Source organism: Microtus pennsylvanicus, chromosome 13 (assembly GCF_037038515.1).
Source record: "Microtus pennsylvanicus isolate mMicPen1 chromosome 13, mMicPen1.hap1, whole genome shotgun sequence".
NCBI classification, from domain to species: domain Eukaryota; kingdom Metazoa; phylum Chordata; class Mammalia; order Rodentia; family Cricetidae; genus Microtus; species Microtus pennsylvanicus.
In genome coordinates, this window is record NC_134591.1 from 48,691,647 (window position 1) to 48,713,829 (window position 22,183).

At 42.5% G+C, this 22,183-nt stretch overlaps 1 protein-coding gene across 1 annotated transcript; it reads left to right on the plus strand.

Moving 5' to 3' along the window:
• The first annotated feature begins 7,647 nt into the window (after positions 1-7,647).
• LOC142833393 (cytochrome P450 4A12B-like) lies at positions 7,648-16,432 on the plus strand. The gene is given in 13 exon segments (XM_075944715.1): positions 7,648-7,858; positions 9,190-9,331; positions 9,958-10,002; positions 10,439-10,566; positions 12,057-12,181; positions 12,536-12,690; positions 13,516-13,622; positions 13,716-13,906; positions 14,005-14,138; positions 15,011-15,075; positions 15,223-15,299; positions 15,473-15,605; positions 15,607-16,432. Coding segments are annotated over 13 exon segments (1,740 nt in total). The 5' UTR covers positions 7,648-7,669; the 3' UTR covers positions 15,856-16,432.
• Positions 16,433-22,183: the final 5,751 nt, after the last annotated feature.

Consider the following 22,183-nt stretch of genomic DNA (forward strand, 5'->3'; position numbering starts at 1 on the left):
TCACCCTCAAGGCTAAGTAAATTAGGCTCACCAAGATTATCGAGAATAATCTCTTGTAACTGAAGTCAACTAACTGTCCTCATTATTCACAGCATAACTAAACTAGTGTTTGAGTAGCTGGATAATTCACCATAGTCACGGTTAACTTAAATGTCATTAATATGACATTTAATGCTCATCAACTTGGTATAATTCCTCCTTTTGAAACTACTTAATCTGCAAACAAAGATTTGGCAGAGACCAACTGCCCTGAGTTTATTTTTGACCATCAGAAACAAAATAGATATTGTTTCTTCCAACTGTAGATAATAACAATGAAAATATACGAATCTTTCCCCCTGAAAACAGTATAAAAGTCATGGTATGTTCACTCTTCTCCTTGGTGTTCTAATGTGATATAAGAGAAGTTGCCATATCTAAATTTAAATGTGAATGATGCAAGAACAAATGTTGATACACACGAGTGTGTTTTCAAGACCGTGGAGAATAAACGAATGATCTTTACACACTCCCATTTTTTCCATACATCACAAGGTTACAGCAATATCCAGACCTTTGTCTTCTGCCATCTGTTCCATGCTCCCTTTGCTTTGAGAAGGCTCCTTAGAAAGTTGTGTTGTCATTAATTAATGGAGTAACCCAAACCTTTATCCTACTTGTATTGGGTTATCTTTTCTTCCACATTTTTTTTCCAAAGAATGTGAAAGAGGACATCCTTCCCCTTCCTTCTTTAGTAAGGACTCTACCAAGGTCATACTGATAATCAGGATCAATCAATCATCAGTACTGGTTCTCTTTGATTCAGAGGTATAAGTGCCCCCAAATGCCAGGTATTGGTTTTAACTTCAAGGTCAACAAAATAGTGGTTGGATGTGAGTGGAAGCTTTTCTCCCATTTAACCTTTAGGCCATTTGACAACATAATTATTAGACAGGAAGAAACATTTTTGGTTGTTTAGTCACTGAGGGTGACAGGGAAGATGCGCCATTCTTATTTCTACCCCCTGACTCTGGACCAAGCATCCTAGTTGTGGGGAAAAGAGTAACATTCTAAATGTTGATTTTTATTTTTTAATTTTTCATATAATATATTTTGATTATGTTAATCTATAAGCACACAGAACTCCAAAGAACATTGCCCTTCAATGTTCAAGGTATTACCTCCAGCTAGTACTATATATAAAAACATTCAAAAGTTATTTCTTTGGTTCTGGAACTCACAGCTGGAGTAGATAAAATCAATAATCAGCAAAGGACTTAATAACCAGGAAAAGACTCAGCAGACTTTTAAAGGATTGATGTTGGCAGTCATTGGAGCCTCCCCTGGTACTCAGTCCAAGTTTAAGCTTCATTACTTTCCAGTCATTGCTCTCACGTTGAAAGAAGACACCCTAAAAGTTCAAGACATTAATCAGTATTGTAATTAAGGCTAGGTAATCTCATCTCAGTACTTGGAAGGCAATAACTGGATGACCTTGAGTTCCAAGTCAACTTGGACCACATAGTGAACTAAACACACACACACACACACACACACACACACACCACACTATGGTGAGGGGGGATGGATGGATGGGGAGACAGAGAGCGAGCACATGAAAGTAGAAGGGAGACTCTTTGGGAAAACAAAGGATTGTCACAGAATGGGGAAGACAACACAAGATAATGAATGGTAAGTGTGGTTAAAGTACATGATATATCTGAAATAAATGTCACCATGAAGCTTACCACTTGTATAATGAATGTACTGATAAAAAAATGTAAAATTCAACCAAACAAATAAAAACAACAAAAGCAAAATGGCACTACCATGATAAAGCCGTGGGTTTAGGTGTTTATTTGTTAGTTTGTTTTTATCAGCCTGCAGTGGCAGGAAAAAGGTTTCTCTCAAGATAGATGGAAGCGTCTAGGTCATATATGACTACACAACACACTGTGGTGATTTATTTGATTTTATTTTATTTGCATTGATGTGAGTGTGTTGGATCCCCTGGAACTGGAGTTATAGGCAGTGGTGAGCTGCCATGTGGGTACTGGGACTTGAATCCAGGTCTTCTGGGAGAGCCAATAAGTGCTCTTAACCGCTGAGTCATCTCTCCAGCCCAAGAATTCTATTTTTGAATCTCTGTGCTTATTTTTGGCTTTTCCCACTTTATCTGGTTATGAGGAAGCAGCCACCGAAGTGTACTCCTTATTTGGACTAAGTATTCTAAGGTATCAAACTCTGGCCACCTACAAGCTTAGGAGTTTTCATTTTTTTTTAACTTATTAGTAGCACCCAACTGGTGGAGCTCTGCTGGTCTTTACTGCTACCTCAAGCCATGAATGACCTTCCAGTATCAAATGTGGCAGGGAGGGCTGGGAGAACACTCACTGATTCACCAGATACGCTGGAGAAAGAAGTCATTTACACTCTTTGGTGAATGCGGGAGTGCTTCATCATTTATTCTAGTTAGGAAATAAATCATGGTCTCTTTGAGTTCTTTTCTCCAAGGAAGTCCCATCCTCTTCTGGAGATACCTTACTTCCCTTCCCCTCCACTATCCCAGCTCCCTGACTTGCTGGAGAAAACCAATTTCAGAAAACCCAGAACCAACATAAAAAGTAGTGGTTAAGATTGTTTCACCAAAATCATTTCTTGTACCATATCTGTATTGGTAGGGGTTTCAACAGACAATAAGACCAGGCCAATAACTGACCATTCAGGGTAGAGAATAACCCAACCTTCCTCCACTGCCTGTCAGGCTCTTTACCACCATGGGTCTTGAACCCTTTCCTACAAGGAAACTCCACCCTCTCCTGGAAGTGCTTTACCCCATAGCTGTATACAGCCTGGGCACAGATGCTCAGAAGCCAACAAACTGCCTGTACTGGAGCAGTAGGCATAGGGGAACCTTGCCCAGGCTCCTACTTCTTAATCTGAATTCATAACAGAAAACCAGGAAACTCAGAGCCCAGGGTCATGAGAAAGGTTCTCTGTCTCTGATTAAGGAGGGTGGAGGATCCTCAGGCCTTGCTTCCTTTTCTTATACTTTTAGACAAGCTCTGGACCAGTGCCCCAAAGTTGCTGTTCCAAGTTCCTATTGGTCTCTTCTCACACCCCAGTAAACTTGACAACCCCACCTGGCAACCCTGTCTCTCCTTGACACCTGCCAACAGCCCTCTCTATGCACTGCACCCAGAGAGCACTTCCTTGTCACTATGAAAAGTCTTTCATAACACGGGTAGTGCCTGCTTGTTGTATTACACACACACATACACACTCACAGGTGCACGTACACACGCACACACACAGAGCCCTCAAGTGTCCTTTGCTGTGCTACCTGTGCAGTTGGGGATTTCTTAGAGACAGCTCAGGGCAAACAGGAAAGAAACACGATTTGTCCTTTTATTTCTCAGAGAAGAGAGAGAATAGACAAGCAGACAGCTAGAGAAGTAACAAGCAGGGTCAGCAGTGGGTGCTGGAAGGGATCAAAGCTCTAGGAAAGCATTCAACCGGTACAAGGGCACCTGCTTAGGTTCCAATAAGCCCAATGTCCAAAATGTATGGTGTTATCATCAGTAGGACCTTACCTTCAAGTTCTGAGAGGTAACCAAGGGCAGCGCAATAAAACTCTGCATTGTTCGGGAGTCTCCAGACCCTCCTGACCGACAACGCAAAGGGCGGCTTCCTGTAGCAGGCCTAGGGATTTATCAGACAGTCAATGGCACCTGGAGGAGTGTCATTTCCCTGTTTAGCCTAACACTATACCCAGCCCCGAATATGTACACACACACACACACACACACACACACACACACACACACACACACACACGATGTATTTCTATGCAAGCCAATGGGTCAATATGTTTTTCTGTGGCTTTCTCTGACATCCTTAGTGCCATTTATCTCTCTTTTGTTCCTCTGCCATTTCATTTCCTCCCCCACTCCTCAGTTAAAGTATCTCCCCATTTTCCCCACTTCCTTTCTATAGCGCCCAGGACCCGCTATTCCCCTCTCTACAGCTCCTTCTTTCCCCTCCTCCACAGTTGTTTTTCACTTTCTTGGCCCTGAGGGTATTTCAGTTTTTTACATCTAAATCTGAAGAGCAGGGCTAGGAGCCAACAAATGAGAGAACATACCGTAGGGGCACACACCTTTAATCTCAGCGCTTGGCTGGCTGATCTCTGAGTTTGAGGTCAGCTTCATGTACAGAGTGAGTTCCAGATCAGCCAGAATTACACAGTAAGGTCATGTCTCAAAAAAGGAACAAAAACAAAAATGATGCTCTTTGATTTCAAATGTGTAACTATTATCTTAAAAATAGTCCATTTTATTCATGACATCTGTCCATACTTGTACAATATGTATTCTACTATGGAGTCAGGAGTAAAACTGAAATGTTCAGTGATTTCAAAAATGCAAAAATATTAATGTGCATAGATTTTTTTCTTGTATTTTTTCTTTAAAAAGGCATGCAAGCTTTTTTTATGTTAATTAAGCTACTAAATTTGTCATAGGCATCTGTCAATGCTGTTAGTAATTTCACAGGTACATAGTTATATTGCTTTCTCAATGTAGTTTTTTTTAACCAGGGACTTACTCATTTTGGAAAAGTAAAAATTAAAAGGTAATTTGAAAACAAGAGGTTTACCTGAGCTATTTGGCCTTTGGAAAGGCATAAATGTAAGTGACTGATATACAATTGCATTGATATCAAATTCAATTTTGCCAAACCCAAAAATCATGAATATACTGATGCAATCTACCCACAGGAAAAAAGAACTCCAGCCACTATGCTCTGTTTTTATTATTTTGCTGTAAGTTTCTAAAATCTCCATGAACATTATGTTCACGGTCTGTGCACATCCAGTCACATGGCTTGTCATCATCTTCTTCTAGAAACTTTTCTGAATAGTGAGAGCTACATTGCACCAATATATATATATAATGAGTCTCATCTTCCTGTCACTAGATACACCAAAGGGGAAAAAAAACAGACGACAAAATACAGAAAACCAGAACTGAGATAAAATGATCCTGCTATAAGCTTAGCTGTTGCATGGACCAGTTGCTTAGCCTCGTCCTTACTTTATCCACACTAATGGTCAAGCTTAGCATTAGATCGTATTTGGACCCAGAGTGCCTGGCTGCAAATCTTACCAGCTGAACGATGTTGTGGAATACAATTTTAACTAGGCAAAGATGTCTTTGAATTTGTTTAAGATGTATTGTGTTTGTTTTACCTTGCCTGCCTAAGACGCCTGATTTGTCTAATAAAAAGCTGAATGGCTAATAACTAGACATTAGAGAAATAAGTGGAGCTTGTGGGTGGGAGAGAAGAAGTAGGAGGAGGAATCTAGATTCCAGAAAAGAGAGAGACAGGGAAAGGGGGAGAGAGAGGGGAAGAGCGAGAAAGAGAGAACAAGGGAGAAAGAGGGGGGGATGATACCCAGGGCCAGCCAGTCAGTGGGCATACAAAATGAAAGAAAGGTAAAAAGCCGTGAAGAAAAACATAGGTGAAGAGAACAGGTTAAATTAAGTTAAAAGAGCAAATGGGAAGAGTAAAAGATAAGGCCGAGCAGTCATAACTAGTAAGTCTCCATGTCGTGATTTGGGAGCTGGTTGGTGGCCCAAATGAAAGCCTGCTACAGAATGATCCTGGGCTTTCTACTTTAGATTGAGATATTTACATTATGTTGTTTTATAGGGTAGTTATGAGAGAAAACAAGCAAAAGCTGATCATTACTTTGAACAAAGTATGTTCAGTTCATGTGAGCAATTACAAGCCTGAGTTTGAAGAACTCAAGTAGGAAAATAACCTCAAAACTCAAAATATTGAGTGGATTAGGTATACATAGCTGCATGGGTTTGACAGAGAGCATAATTCAGGGATCAAATGCAGGGCAATGAAGAATGTGTGTTCGGAACAAGAATTTGAGTGTGTGAAGAAGCAGGTCAAGTTGCTGCCTCAGGAGAGATGGCTTCCTTAGGATTCTTCCTGAAATATTTTTGAACTTTTCCTGTTGACCTTAGAGAATCGTGGAAAACTGAGAGTGAAGTTCCTGCATATGAACATATTTCCATTCTGTGCTCTGCCGACTTCATTGGTCCCTTCACGTTGGTGATTTCCGGTTCATCCTTTAGGGCTCTATTCCGTTTTAGTTTTCCCTTCCGTAGTAGACATTTGTGGTGGTTTAAGTGACAAATGTTCCCCATTGGTTCAGAAGTTTGAAAACACAGTCTGGACCTGATGGTGCAGTTTGGGTGAGGAACCCTTGCTGGAGACATTTATCATTAGTAGTGGCCTTTGGGAAGTTAGAGCCTCAGCCCACTTCCAATTCTCTCTCTTTCTCTTTCTGCTTTCTGCTCGTAACTGAAGATATGAATTCTTAGCTTCTTGCTCTAACCACCATGCCTCCCTGTCATGATAGATGCATATCCCTCTGGAACCATAAGTCCAAATGAGTCCTCATTCTATAAATTGCCTTGATCACTATGCTTTTTCTTTTTCTTCTTCTTTTTTTTTTTTTTTTTTTTGGTTTTTCGAGACAGGGTTTCTCTGTGGTTTTGGAGCCTGTCCTGGAACTAGCTCTTGTAGACCAGGCTGGTCTCGAACTCACAGAGATCCGCCTGCCTCTGCCTCCCGAGTGCTGGGATTAAAGGCGTGCGCCACCACCGCCCGGCAGTATGCTTTTTCTTAACAGCAGGAAAGTAGTTAATACAATGCTTCTTCCTCTGATACAGCCCTTTCAAATTTTATTGCATGAATACTGTCTTCTGCCATTGATCACAAGAATGTCAGTTCAACAAATATTTGTGAAATTTGTTTAATAATGGGAAAACAGTGTATCTTATTATATATCTAGAAAGGGATCAAGATCTCACATTGTAAAGGAAGACGCTGAGCTCAGAGAGGTTACATTGCTCACGGTATATGTAATGAGGCTGACCTCTGTCTTAAACATCCTGAATCTAAGTGCAATACACCATTCATCAGCCATCACTGTGGGTCACTGGACTCCATTTAGTCACTGGATGGTGACTGCCACCAGATCAGAGGTCTATTTCAGAGGATGCTGGCACAGACAGTTCTGACATCCGATGCTGGCACAAACAGTTCTGACATCCATTAGGGAACCCTCCTGAATCTAAGTGCAATACACCATTCACCAGCCGTCACTGTGTGTCACTGGATGGTGACTGCCACCAGATCAGAGGTCTATTTCAGAGGATGCTGGCACAGACAGTTCTGACATCCATTAGGAAACCCTATAGCACACTTTCAATGTCTTTCCCCATATAACCCCTCAATTCACCTTTTTGTCATAATTTTCCATTCCTAAAATCTTGGAAATAGTACAAACTGCCTCTTCTTATGAACGTTTGGTAAACTAAGCCATGAACTCCTTGAAGGCAGCCTTCACCAGTTCTTTTTGTAGCTCTTTTACAAATACTTGTAAGCTATGTGCATAAAGGGACATTTAACCACTGTCACTTGATATGTCTTTCATGTCACTGCTTCTATAAGTAGGTTGTTCAGGTTGGTCAACTCTGATATTGAAATCAAGCTCTGCTCACACCCATCTCCCTCCCACAAGTAGGTGGGGCAGTCTTCCTGGGGCTTGTGGACACCAAGGTGTTAGTGAAAGTGAGGGAGAGTCAGTGATCCAGAAGCCATTTGCACCATGAGTGTCTCTGCTTTGAGTCTTACCAGATTCCCAGGCAGCATTTCCGGCTTCCTGCAAGTGGCCTCTGTGCTCAGCCTGCTCCTGCTGCTCTTCAAGGTGATCCAGTTCTATGTGCACAGGCAATGGCTACTCAGAGTTACCCAGCAGTTCCCATCCCCACCTGCCAACTGGTTCTATGGGCACAAGGTATGAAGGAAAGGGAAGGTTGGTGGGGGTCTCAGAGAATAGCCATCAACTTTACAGAATAGACTTTGCTATAAAATAAGCACAGGTCCTTTATGGGTCACTCTGCTCAGAATGGGACACATCTCAGGTTGTGCTCACTTCAGCAAATAGGGGCTCACTGCTCAAAAGAGCCTGGTCTTAATACTGTCGACTCTGCTACACCCTCCTTCCTTATGCAGATCTGTCATCAGTTTCAAGAGCCCTGGATTTGGGATGTTGTAGTGGGTCCTACCTAAGCCTTTTCCTTTCCAGGCAAAGTAAATCCCACAGCCTCACCTGTTCTAAAAAAGCTGGGCTTCTTGGTGGTACCCCTGCCCTCGTTTCTCTTCATCCTCTCCTCCTAGCACAGAGTTTGTCTGAGAACATGGCTATTAGTGTGATAGAATCTGTCCTGTGCTTGGTAACAACAGGCAGGAATCATAGAGAGTGCCAAGTGTGTTAAAGGGACTCACTTTGTTATTGGGTGAAGCAACTGATTACATAGATATATCTAAGACTGACAGAGCTGACAGGTAGATGATTTATAGGTTTAAATCCTAAGGGTCAGCAAAGTTGTTCAGCAGGTGTGAGGACCATTGCTAGAGATACACTATTATTCAGAGTTCTTTTATTTATGGGCTCTACCCCTGAACAGCCTGTAGTGTGTGTGCTCCATGTTGTTAAGCACACTGTTCCTCAATGCCCAACCAAGGGCCTGGCACAAGTGTAGTCTTCCCAAAAGGAGGTTAAAAAAGCAGCCTAGGAGCTGGGAGAGCCTCTGTCACCTCTGGAGGAATAGGCACAGAACTAGGTAAAAGGTCGCAGAGAGAGGCACATGACAAAGGTTGACCACATTTAAGAAGATCTAGAATATTTGGAATATGAGACAGAGTTGAGGTTATGGGGTAAGCTTTATCTAACAGGACCACAGCATCTGGCTAAAGTGGGAGAACAAAGTCTAGAAGATAGCACAGGAGGCCGTCATGTTGCTCTCTCATCCTAGGTTCTGTGGAACCATCCTCACCACATTCCTGAGGTTGTTCTGCCCTTTCTTTATTTAGGACCAAGAAGTAAAAGAAGAGATGATTTCTTCTTATTTTACTTTGAGGTTTTGCTACTTTTTTTTTTTTGGCAATGTGTTGCAAGGTAGCCCAGTCTGGCCTGGGACTCATTATGCAGCCTATATTGGCCTCATACCAGCAGAGATCCCCTGATTTCTGCCTCCCAAGTGATATGTTGAGATTACAAACATAAGTCACCAAGTACATGTGGCACCAAGTATTTTTAGTGATTCATTTTTCACCTGATATCAGATCTCCGAGGACCAGGAGCTTCAAGAGATTCTAACACGTGTAAAGAATTTCCCAAGTGCCTGCCCTCGGTGGTTCTGGGGGTCCAAAATGCGCTTACTGGTGTATGACCCTGACTACATAAAGGTGATTCTGGGAAGATCAGGTAAGGGTGAAACTCCATCACCATCGTGGATCTTCCATTCTTGGTTTATATCTGGGTCTGTGAGGTACAGGAAGAAGTGACAATTCAGTTACTAATGCCTAAACAGTACTTTTCATGTTTCCTGGTCATGACCTTGCATGGCCAACAATACTTACTTAATACTTTCTTGCTGCTTAGCACTACAACGTTAAAATAGTAGTATGAGTTCAATTTATTTACCATTTTTAACTGAATTGGGATGGCCAGTTATAGATAAAATCAATTTCGTATCTCTAGTGACTTGGGTTTGAATCTTCTAATTGTTCTGTTCTGTATTGTGGACGACTAAGCTATTAGCAACTGCAGTTAAATCACAAGGTTGTCTTATTCCTTGGGGTTGGGGACCTAATAATTGATGTGTCTTGCTAATACACCATCCTAATCCTTGGGATATTTAGTTTCTGGTCTAGAGAGGTTGCCTCCCTAAGTCAGACTGTCAAAGGGGATGGAAAACAGTGGGAAGTAGCATGAGGCAAACTGACAATAGACAGTTGTTAAGATTTCGTGCTGCTCTCTGGGCTTATGTAGCCATCTCAGGCCACTACATCTTTCTTTGTTTCTTACTAATGCCTTACTTTCTTTTCCAGACCCCAAAAGTCATGGTTCCTACAGATTTCTAGCTCCTTGGATTGGTATGTACAGTCATTTAAACACCAACTGTGGTCACTCTCCACTTGGGTTTACCAAAACCTGTATCTTGATTCATTGAGAACAATGGAGATGGACCATTACCTTCGATATATCCCTTCCTTTTAATTTCATTTCTCTTCTAGCCAGACGTGAACCTCTTCCGTGTGTTGTCATATTTCCTATTTGCCAACATTTTTAGCCTGCCATGCTTGTCTTTCTACATCCTTCCCTCTCTATTTTAAATCTTTATGTTGTAGCTATCATGATCACATCATAAATGCCAGGTCAACTAGGGAAAACCTATTATTGAAAAGTACTAGTCTTTTTTATTTCATCCTTCTTTGTCTTCCTGTTCTTCCAATGTTTGTCTCTCTGAGTTTTCCCTAGGTTTCCAATCCCATTGCTCATATGCTCAGTCACACAATCATCTCTGTCCAGGGTATGGTTTGCTTTTGTTGAATGGAGAAACATGGTTCCAGCACCGACGAATGTTGACCCCAGCTTTCCACTATGATATCCTGAAACCTTATGTGAGAATCATGGCAGATTCTGTTCATGTAATGCTGGTGAGTCTTCTCTTTATGTGTGCCTCTCTTTTTCTTGCTCCCTCTCTCCTTCACCTCTACCCTTTTCACTCTCATATCCACACACCCACTCCTAGGACATGCTCAGATTCTACTCTTTAATGTAGAAACCTCAGACATAGTCACATGGATTAACACTCAATTTATCATGTGAAATAGGTTCCTCAAAAGTCAATGCACAGAGAGGATCCAGATGTGGGGAGAGAAAAGGAGTGGAGAGGAGAGGTTTCTGTTGGGTTGATCTGTCCATTGGTGAGAGAGGAGTGTTGAAATCTCCTACTATTAGTGTGTGGGGTTTGATGTGTGATTTCAGTTTTAGTAATGTTTCTTATACATATGTGCGTGCTTTTATAGTAAGGGCATAGATATTCAGGATTGAGACTTCATCTTGATGAATTGTTCCTGGCATGAGTTCTCCATCTCTTCTGATTGATTGTAGTTTGAAATCAATTTTGTTAGCTATTAGGATAGCCAGAACCTGCTTGTTTCTTAGATCTGTTTGATTGGAAAACCTTTTCCCAACCCTTTACTCTGAGGTAGTGTCTGTCTTGAGGTTGAGATGTTTTTCTTGTAAACAGTAGACTGCTGGATCCTATTTTTGTATCCATTCTCTTAACCTGTGCCTTTTTATAGGTGAATTGAGATCATTGATATTAAGCAATATTAATGACCAGTGGTTGTTAACTCCGGTTACTTTTGGTGGTAGTGTTTTATTCCTTATTTTCTGTTTCCAATGTGTGTCTTAGAAGTATGTGGTGGTGTGTTTTGCCTATAAGAAAATCTTCCAGGTCCTGATAGGTGTGGGCACTGGGGGTTCCAGGTAAAATCTGTTTCTGAGTACTGGGGCATAGGAATGGTGATTGAGCTGGGGATGATGGAGGAGTTTCATAAGAGGGAAGTAAGCAGATGTTCTACCAGGATCTTCTTAGTCTCCTGGGAATGAGGATGGAGAGTGAGGAGAGGCCATAGTCATATGATACTTAAGAGGTGGGCATGAGATTAAGTGATTGGACTTGGAGGAATGGAGGGAGGGGTGAAGACCTGCAGCTTGCGTCCCTACTTGCATCCCTGGTTAGGGTGGCCAGTGGGTTCCCACATAGTTTGGGGCTAGGATAAAGCTGGGGTTAGGGGAGGGAGTTTAGGAGGGGAAATCGTTGGGAGTCACTGAATCTGGGGGCAGAGGGGAAGGGGAGCTGCAGGAGGTGTTCTATTACAGAGCTAGGGGGTCAATTTGGAGGAGCAGAAGGAGAGTAAAGGTCTGTAATTAGCGTACCTGCTTCCCTGTTAGAGTGTCCTGTGAGTTTCCTTGGTGTATTTTAATCCAACTAAGTTGACAATGGAAATCAGCCATCTGGCACAACACCTGGTACAGGGAGATAGAAAATGGTATCTAGAGATGCAGGGAATGAGTCTTCTCTAGGTAGCACCAGCATTCTTGGATACTTGGGGCCAGGTTTCTACTTCCTCTATAGGATAAATGGGAACAGATTGTTGGCCAGGATTCCACCCTGGAGATCTTCCAACATATCTCCTTGATGACCTTGGACACCATCATGAAGTGTGCCTTCAGTCATGAGGGCAGTGTCCAGTTGGATGGGTGAGTAACATCCCTGAACTCTAGGGTCTTTGGTCTTGCCAACTAATGTGGCTTTCCCTGAGAGGCAGATGGAACATATTAGATACCAACATCCATAAAACACAGGATCTTTCCTTATACAGCAAGAAATTAGGCCATGCTCTAACTCTATATCAGGAACTACCCTGCCTCAGATGTACCATTAATTCCCAGGTGGCAGCCTGAATGGCCATGCCATCTTCTAAAGACAATGGTGGTTACAAGGGTATAAGAGAGAAATAACATGTGTTCTGGTGTTATCTCTGTCCAAATCAAGGAACTTACTACCCTGTCTCTGGGTCATATCTCCTTATTGTCACTGTGTTGTGTTCACAGAAAATACCAGCCCTACATCCAAGCAGTTGAGGACCTGAACAATCTCTTTTTTCTCCGTGTGAGGAACATCTTTCACCAGAATGACACCATCTACAGTCTGTCTTCTAATGGCCGCCAGGCTATCAGTGCCTACCGACTTGCCCATGATCATACAGGTCCTGTTTGTTTCTTTTCTCTCCCTTCTTTTGTCAGGCTCAGCCTAAAAACGATAACCATGATCTTTGAGACAGGACCAGGTCCTTTGCTCCTCTGAAGGATGTAAGATGAACTTATGTTGGATACTTTCTAAGAACAAGGAAGCTAAGATGTAGGCCACTAGATGCTATGCAGTGGTTACCAGGGGCATCACATTGGTTATATTTAATGAAATCCATCCAAACAACATTAGAAAAGATCTTCTCCAGTTGTTATCCCAAGGGGCAACTTGGTGTCTGTCAGATGTTGCTGTGGAACAATGGTTTTATTCTGTAAAGATTTGTTTTTTGTTCTTGTTTAATAAACACTGATTGGCCAGTAGTCAGGCAGGAAGTATAGGCAGGGCGACGAGGCAGGAGGTAGAGGCAAGGCAAATGAGAACAGGAGAATTCTGGGAAGAGGAAAACGCAGTCTGCCGTCATGACCCAGCCACAGAGCAAGCAACATGTGACTGCCTTGCTGAAAACCAAGCTACGTGGCTAACACAGACAAGAATTATGGGATAAAATAAGTTATAAGAGTTAATAAGAAGACCGAGCTAATAGGCCAATCAGTTTATAATTGATGTAGACCTCTGTGTGATTTTTTGGGACTGAACAACTGTAGGACCAGGTGGGACAGAAACCTCTCTCAACAAGATGTTCTAGACCCTAACACCTTAGCCAACCCTAGACCATATACACGCTGGCCTCTGGAATGAGTAGAGATTGACATAGAGGGTCCATGGACTTCTTGGGAACTGTGCTCTCATTTATTTCTGTCTGGTAACTACTCTCCTTGGATAGATCAAGTGATCAAATCAAGGAAGGCTCAGCTTCAAGATGAGGGAGAGCTGGAAAAGGTTAAGAAGAAAAGGCGACTGGATTTTCTGGACATCCTCCTGTTTGCCAGAGTGAGTATGTGAAACCCGAGGACAGGCTTGAGTCCTGACCTAAATCACAGAGTGGCCACCAAACATTACTCTTTCATCTGTGGTCTTCACCAGATGGAAAACGGAAGCAGCTTATCTGATAAGGACCTGCGTGCTGAAGTGGACACGTTCATGTTTGAAGGCCATGACACCACAGCCAGTGGTGTCTCGTGGATCCTCTATGCTCTGGCCTCACACCCTGAGCACCAGCAGAGATGCAGGGATGAGGTGCAGAGTCTTCTAGGAGGTGGAGCTTCTATCACCTGGTAGGTGGGAGCTCATGATAGAAGAGATTCCTATCTTCCGGTAGTGGGGAGGTCCTGCTCAACCCAGCTCTATGTGACTCAGATGGGACTCATTTCAGGGACCACCTGGACCAGATGCCCTACACCACCATGTGCATCAAGGAGGCCCTGAGGCTCTACCCACCTGTCCCAGGTGTGGGCAGAGATCTCAGCACACCTGTCACCTTCCCAGATGGACGCTCTTTACCCAAAGGTATGAACTCCCCAGATAAACTCAGGCAAGACAAAGAAAAATGGGATTTTCTTGTTTCTTTAGGAGTTCTGAACTAGCAAAGTCTCTAATGGCTCTCCACAACAATCAGGAGTTGTGAAGCGATTTTACTTTAAGTTAGAATGGAGGGTGTGAATTGATTTACATACAGTTAGAATTCAGCAAAATCTCAGTAAATAAAAGCCAACTTCTATATTGAATTTCAGCCTTTAGGCATTGTTAAATTATTATTTGATGCAAAAGAGAATTAGGTAAGTGCTGGGAAGATGTGTTTCTTTCTATGGGTGGAGGAAAATGGGAAAATTTGGGCACTCCCAAATCATGGATAGATTATGGTCTAATGTCTAAGGATACCTCAAGCTGATAGAAGAGTTCAGCTGATCACCAGATCCACCAGATCTTAGTCCCACATCATGGTAGAAAAAAATACATGGATCAATAATCATTGGTATAATTTTCCCGTCTGCCACACTGAAGCTGTGTGAACAAGAAAGGCCATTCAGTCTGACTGAGACTCCATAACCTCATTTGGAAAAAAGGAGAATACAATAGTGCATTTTTGAAAGTCACTTGTGACTGTTGAATGTGGCGAAGGCTCATGAAAAAGTTATCATTTCACTTAATATAATAGTGATTCTCAAAGGCTTTCTTGTCCTCACACCTAGGTGCGTGGCTTTTAGTAACCAACCTGTGCTCAGTGCTTTGCCAAGCCCATCCTATTTCCCTGTGGTCAAAATGGTGGTTTCTAGCATGTGGGCCATCCACATGTGCATGTTCTCTGCTGAATAAGGGAATAAGCGCCATCCCTACCCCACTGGCATAACCAGTCTCTCTTTGTACTACTCACCCCACAGGTATCTCAGTCTTGCTCTCCTTGTATGGCCTTCATCACAACCCAACTGTCTGGCCAAACCCAGAGGTATCGGGGCAATGGGAAAAGGTCAGGGGAAGGTATCTCAGGACCAAGACTTAGCCCTACTTTTGCTTTTGGATATTTGGGTTTGCTTATGAGTTGAAAGCAAACATTTGACTCTTACTTGCCCTGGCCCCTGTATTCCCACTGCAGGTGTTTGACCCCTCTCGATTTGCACCAGATTCTTCTCGACACAGTCACTCGTTCCTGCCCTTCTCAGGTGGAGCAAGGTGAGGTGTCTACTGTGTGTCATGAGTGGAGGAAAGTGTAGTCTCTGGGTATATATCTAGTGTTTATGAAGTGCCCCAAATGCCCATTTCTATGCTAGGGCACAAAGGAAAATGCCTATACGGCTCAGAACAGGACCTAAGGCCTCTTATTTTATTGTCCCTTTCTGACCCAGGAACTGCATTGGGAAACAGTTTGCCATGAATGAGCTGAAGGTGGCTGTAGCCCTGACCCTGCTCCGCTTTGAGCTGCTGCCAGATCCCAACAGGACCCCAGTCCCCATACCGAGAATTGTGTTGAAGTCCAAGAATGGGATTCATCTATGTCTCAAAAAGCTCCAATAATCTTCTCAGGACAAGGACAGCTCCAATGGCATGCTGCCTGCCATCTTCTTCCTGTCACTCATTCTTGTTCCGGCCCATCTGCTCACATCCTTTCTTTCTTCCCTCCTTGTTCATCTCCGTCTGTGTGTTTCCTGTCTCCTTGTCTACCAGTCTTTCTTCCTCACTTTCTTCCAGGATCACCACTTGCTTTTCTCCCTACCTATCCCCTACATGAATGCATGTCTGACCTTCCACCTTAATAATCTCCCTGACTTCCCCCTGCCTGCTCTTCTGGGTCTTTCATTCTTTTCTGTTGCTCATCTGTCCTTGAATGTGCTTTATACTGATGCTGTAAGTGATTACAACAGAAGCACGTGCTCTTCTGGTTCTAAATACCAGACATTTTACATGATTTCATTGGGATGAAGCTAAGACTGGAGGGCCATGCTAGCCCCTTGGATATTGCCATGTCTCTTCTTTTTCCCTTTCCATAATCCAGAGCTGCATTCCTGGGTTTCAAAAACCCTCCTAAGTGTTAAAATCCAACACCATTTTTCTGCTTCTGTCTCCAGATTATCTCTCCATCTTTCCTAGGTGTATGCTCACTTTGTGCCTGAAATGGAAATATTGGCCATGCTTGTGGTTCTACCAAGATCAGGACATGCCTTTTTAACTACCCTAATATAGTCCTTCCCTGACTGTCACCTCATATATCCTTCTAAATCTCTCCTTCAAAGTCTCCATCTACCCTCTTATTTTTAAAGCAAGCTTAGCCATCTTTTCTCCTCCCTGCAATAAAGTTTACAAGGTGGCGTGTTGTTCCTATCTTCTTTGGAGGAATGGGAGGGAAAAGAGAGAAACTAAGAAGTGTAAACCGTCTTGGGTAGGTTACTTACTCTAGGGGTTGTAACCCACCCTGCAGTCAGTTATTCCAGGATCATGGAGAGGCACTATCTGGAAGATAATGGGATAAGAGAGAAGAAGGAGGCCATACTAGGTTTGTCAGAGCCTCCGTTTATTAGAGACAGGGTACAGCTTATATAGGATAGGGAGTTTGGCTTGGGGTGGGGGCGGGGGCATGGAATCTTGCCGCATGGTCCACGGTCACGTAGGCCAGGAGGTTATGTTTGGTCAGGTCACGTAGGCCAGGAGTTCACAGGTTGACACACCTAGTTCTCTAGATAGTTTGGAATGTGGAGCAGGCTCCACTAACAGATAGCTCTCTATTAACAGCTAATTGAGTGTGAGGTAGGCTCTGTCAACAGAACGATTTCTTAACACAAATAGAGGTGTGGGGTTCTCTGCAGACTCCCCAGGGAAATGGTTCCTGTAATAATTTTAGGAGGAAACTGCTCCTGACAAAGAGAGAGAGTGCTGTAGGAAATTCAACAGCCAGTAGCCTTTAAGTTACCTGCCCACTTGGACGTGGCCTCCTATACTATTTATGCCTACTTAAAACCCGTCTGACCTCTTTTCTGGATACAGGATTTGGTTGCAGTTCTCCATTCCAGCAGAGGATAATGGTTTGTGAGTCTACCCCTAAATAAATAACCATCTATTAGTCTCAATTCTGAGCTAGTGTGGGATTTCTTTTAAATGTCCGTCTTCAGGAGAGAGACATTAGGAGGTGATAGGTCCCTTTTGAGGCCAGGGAAGGAGGTGACATCTGCTTCCTGGTATTATGGATCTTCTCTAGACTGTCAAGATGGATGCCACGGACTCCAGGAGGCATCACGTATTTGACATCTGATACCTACACTTGCTCAGCTGTAAGGTTCTCATGTGACTGAGCTTAGACAATTGGCTCTTGTCTGTGAACTCAGAGGAAGAAACACATCTCCTGTGGAAAAATAATCAGGCCTCTGGGCTATTAAAGGATTAATGTCACTCACTAATCAGCCTCCAGTCTATTCAAGGATTAACAACCCTCCCATTTGATTCTTCAGAAGAGTACCAAGGCAGAGCCTGATTTGACCCAAGCAAGAAAGGGTTCAGGTTTGGTTAGTAGGTGAGCCTTGGGAGCCTTGCTCTTCATAATACTAAAGCAGTGTAGCTCAGCCATGGTATCTGCCAGTTTGTCTCACACTAGGGTTAGTCAGCTCTTCAGAAGGCTTGGGCAATGGACAGCTGCCCCAATGAGGGATGAAAAGAGTTCAGACGGGAAAATCGGCCTTGCTAGTGGGAGATCCGAAGCTGATCCTCCCACACAGGACTCCTTGGTGACCCTCTGCTTCCTTCTCTGGCAACCCTGAAGGAGAGAGAACCTCATCAATCCTGCTCACATCTGATTACTGCCTGAGTATTGTTGCTCATGACCCTGGCGACTGTTGCCTACACACATCACCCATACATGAAGGCGTAAGTCACAAACAATGCCACACCAATTTGGGATTATGATTAATAGGGTGGTATTTATTTAAAGCGGAAAAAGCTTACAGATCACTGTCCAGGCAACAGCCCTCTATGCAACCAGGAAAGGAGTCTAGTCGCCGGCGGAGCAGGAAGTGAAGAGAGAGAAGAGGGAAGTGGCCGCTTTTTTAAAGGGAGAGAGACCACGCCCCAAAGGCTGGTATTTCAGCAGCTATAGGTTGGAGGAGCGGGAGGACCTCCCGCAACACATACACTTGCATTAAGTTTGCTGGGATGCTGTCTCTGCCTCTAATACCTCATTTGAACTTGAACTTGCTTCTCTTGTTTCTTGTAAACACAAGTTTCTTGCTTTTCCAAACCATTTCTAGATCAAAACCCTGGATGTCATAGGCAGAACTCCCTGAGGCCCTCTGTTTGGGATATGACATCACCTTTTGCCTCCCTGAGTGGGGTTCACGCCACTGTACTTCCTTTAGGCAGGACCTCGCTCTCAGGTCCTTGGATTTTCAGTAGCTAGATAAGGTCAGCTATGTTCTGAGAAGGAGCAGAAACGGACAGTTTGGATATCCACACAGAAGGTTTTGAAAGCACTCTGAAAACTGTATAGAACTATACAAGTAGCCAGAGAACCTTGATCAAAAAGAGCAAAGTTGGGGGAATTATAATAATTCACATTAAATTGTGTTACAAAGGCCCATAAGATCCATTACATAGGCAAATGGAACAGAACTCAAAACCCAGGAGCAAAGCCACACATTTACAACCAACTGAGTTTTTTTTTTTAAAACAACGTCACTAAGTATGAATACATTGAAGAATGGAAAATCTCTTCAAAGAAGGGGACTGGGGAAACTGAATCCCAACTAGACCTATACATTTCAACCTGTAACTACTAGAACAGAATTATATAGGAAGGCGACTTTGGGACATTGGACTAGACAGAATTTTTGGGATATTCTCTAATAGCACACTCCACAGACGTTAAACTAGACTAACGGAATATATCTAACTAAAGCAGCTTCTGCACAGCAGAGGAAACAACACAGAAAGCAGAGACAATGTGTGTTCCGCTAACCATTCAACAAATTAACAGAATATGCCGCAAATTCAGCAGCAAAAACCCAGAAAAAGTCTGATTTTAAAATGGACCCAAATTAGAAATCCCTCAAAGAAGGATGTACAAAGGGAAAGGGACGTGTGAAAAGTATTCCACATCACTGAGCATTAGGGAAACACAAATAACATCCAAAATGGAGCATTGTCCCCTCACAGTTTACACAGTTATAATCAAGAAGAAAGGAAGAAATCTTAGTAAATTTCAGAGAACATTCATATAAAGGTGTTGGAGTGTTAGCAGAGTCTCTGTGTAAAACAGAGGCTAGTGATATCATTTCCGGTATAGTGTTTGCTTACGTTCGTGAGACCTTGGATTCAATCTACAACACCACAAAAGCAAAAAGGAAAGAAAAGAAATGAGAAAGAGCCAAGGTATGATTCAACAATCTTACTGATGGGGTACATTGAAGGAATTGAAATTAGCGTGTTGAAGGGATATCTGCACTCATGTGTTCAGGACAACTCTTTCCATAAGAGCTAAGACATAGACCCAATACTGGGTACCCAGAAACAGGTGAGAACACATCTGTTATGAGTTGTGTTGTATGTATGCATGATGAATATTATTTTGGAATAAAATACATAAAATTTTGCCATTGGTAGCAATATGGATGTAACTGAAGGACATTATACTAATGAAATGTGGAACACAGAAGAGCAAAGACTGCCTTTTCTAATATATGTAGAAGATAAAAAACAATCTCAGAGAGGCAGAATAGAGAAATGGACATTAGTGCCTGGGAATGGCATGAGGGGAGGAGTGATGGGAAGAGAAGGGTTAACAGATGAAGAGGTGAAGTTAGGAAGGAAGACTGACCTTCTACAAAAAAGCTTCTTTCTCTTCTGTAAAGCTCTATAGGAAAATGATGGTTGACAACAAGCAAGCAACTATATTAATATATTTATTACAGAGGGTTTTGAATATTGAATTATTTAATGTTCACAATGCTAAGAAATGACAGAGGTCTGGGGTGATAGGTTGCCAGCTACCTTTATGCGGTGACAACTACACATTGAAATATCGCAGTGTGCCCCATAAGTATGCCCATTAGTAATAAATACTTCTTGTGTTTTAATGTTTGCATTCATATGCCACCACTTAATCCATGGTGGCCCACTTAGGTAATTCTAACTTTAGGTGGCTGTATGATACTGATGGTGACATTTTAGCATGGAGCATGTATTTCTTGAAGTTCCCCTTTTCTTTCCCTCCTCCTCTTCTTCTTTTTGGATGTTACAGTGTATCTCAGGCTGAACATGAGCTCTTCTCTCTTCCATCTCCCAAGTACAAAGAGTTATAGGTTTTCACCACCATGTCCAGCTTAGGTATGATCCTAATAGACAGAAGGACATGATTTTGCTAGCTTTTAGCTGTTGAATATTCATTTCCAAATTTGAATGATAAAATTAGAATGCTCACTACTTAAGTGTGCTATGGAAGAAAGGCGTTCGGAATGCCTCTAATCTGTCTGTGGCTTTAGAAGCCAAATCTTTGCATTGTCTGGTATCTGGAAAATTAAGAATTCTCAAAACACGACAGTAGCATTGGCTTTGAAGCATTTTGGAAGAACAGGAAATGTTTGTACTTGTTCAGATAATAGGATAAAGAAATATTGGGGGTATCTTTTCACAGGTTTCTTTTGATTCTCTGTTTACTGGGAACAACAGGGAAAAGGCTGAGGCATGACCTTAGACATTCCTAACACCATGAGGATCTGGAGGAATCTAAGCCTGTAGGTGGGAAGGTGGTTAGAGGATCTGAAAACCTATAAAAGTAAAAGGAACTCCCACTCATGGTGTGCAAGATGAAGGAGTTATCCCAGTTATGGAGGTGATCAGAGATGGGTTAAGTAGCAATGATAAAAAATACACAGAGAAGATTCCAGTAGCTTTACCAGGCTATCTATCAGGAAACGGTGCCTTGTAAAGCAGAGAGGGGTTTGCGCTACCAAGGAAATTCATGAGGTTAGGGTTCAATGATGCCTTTTGGTTTTGAGTTCAGAAGGTCTAGAGTCATTTTGAATTTATGTGTAATAATTTGGAGGCCTTGTCTGTTGACATAATGGTGCACTGTACCAGGTTGAACAAATGTAATACATCTTTACATAGTTAAATAAATCAGCATAAACAAAAGTAACACATCTTTGTCTAGTTAAAATAACATTCTACAGCAGCATATTCTCATTCAGTAAAGACAGATCCCTTTTGTTTTGACAGCCACAGTGACAACTATAAATTTATGCAAACTGGCAAGAATGGACAAATAGAGTTGCATGAAATCAACAAGCTTTTTGACAGCAAAGGGGAAAAAAAACTGTAACAGACTAGAGAATTGGAGAAAATCTTTGTCATTTGTACATTTGACAAGGGGTTAAGATCTAGAATATACAAAGAACTAAAAAAAGTAAACACCAATGATAACTCTTTTTTTTTAATTGAAAATAGATTCTTCTCTTATACAATACGTCCTCAGCACCCTCCCTCCACTCTTCCCAGCATCCCTCAACTCCCTCTCCCCCAGATCCACTCACCCAGCTGGCCTCCAAGAGATGACAGTCAAACAGAACAAAACAAGATACAATAAGACAAGGTGAAAACCCCCATATTGAGGCTGGACAAGGCAACCCAATAGGAGGAAAAGAGTCTCAAGAGCAGACAAAAGAGCCAGAGACACACCCGCTCCCACTATTAGGCATCTCACAAAAACACCAAGCTAGCAATTCAAAACATACATAGAGGACCTGGTGCAAACCCATACAGGACACATGCTTCCTGCTTCAGTCTCTGTGAACCCATGTGATCCCTGTTTAGTTAATTCAGTGAGCTATTTTCTTTTGAGTGTCCTCCATCCCCTCTGATTCCTACAATCTCCCCTTCCCCATTCCACAATGTCCTCCAATCTCAGAGGGGAGGGACCTGATGAAGACCTCCAATTTAGACTCTCTTTCTGCATAATGCCTGGCTGTGAGTCTCTGCACCCCCTCCTATCTACTGCTGGAGGAAGCCTCTCTGACTATGAGTGGACAAGGCATCGATCTATGAGTATAGCAGAATATCATTAGGAACTGAGTGACAAA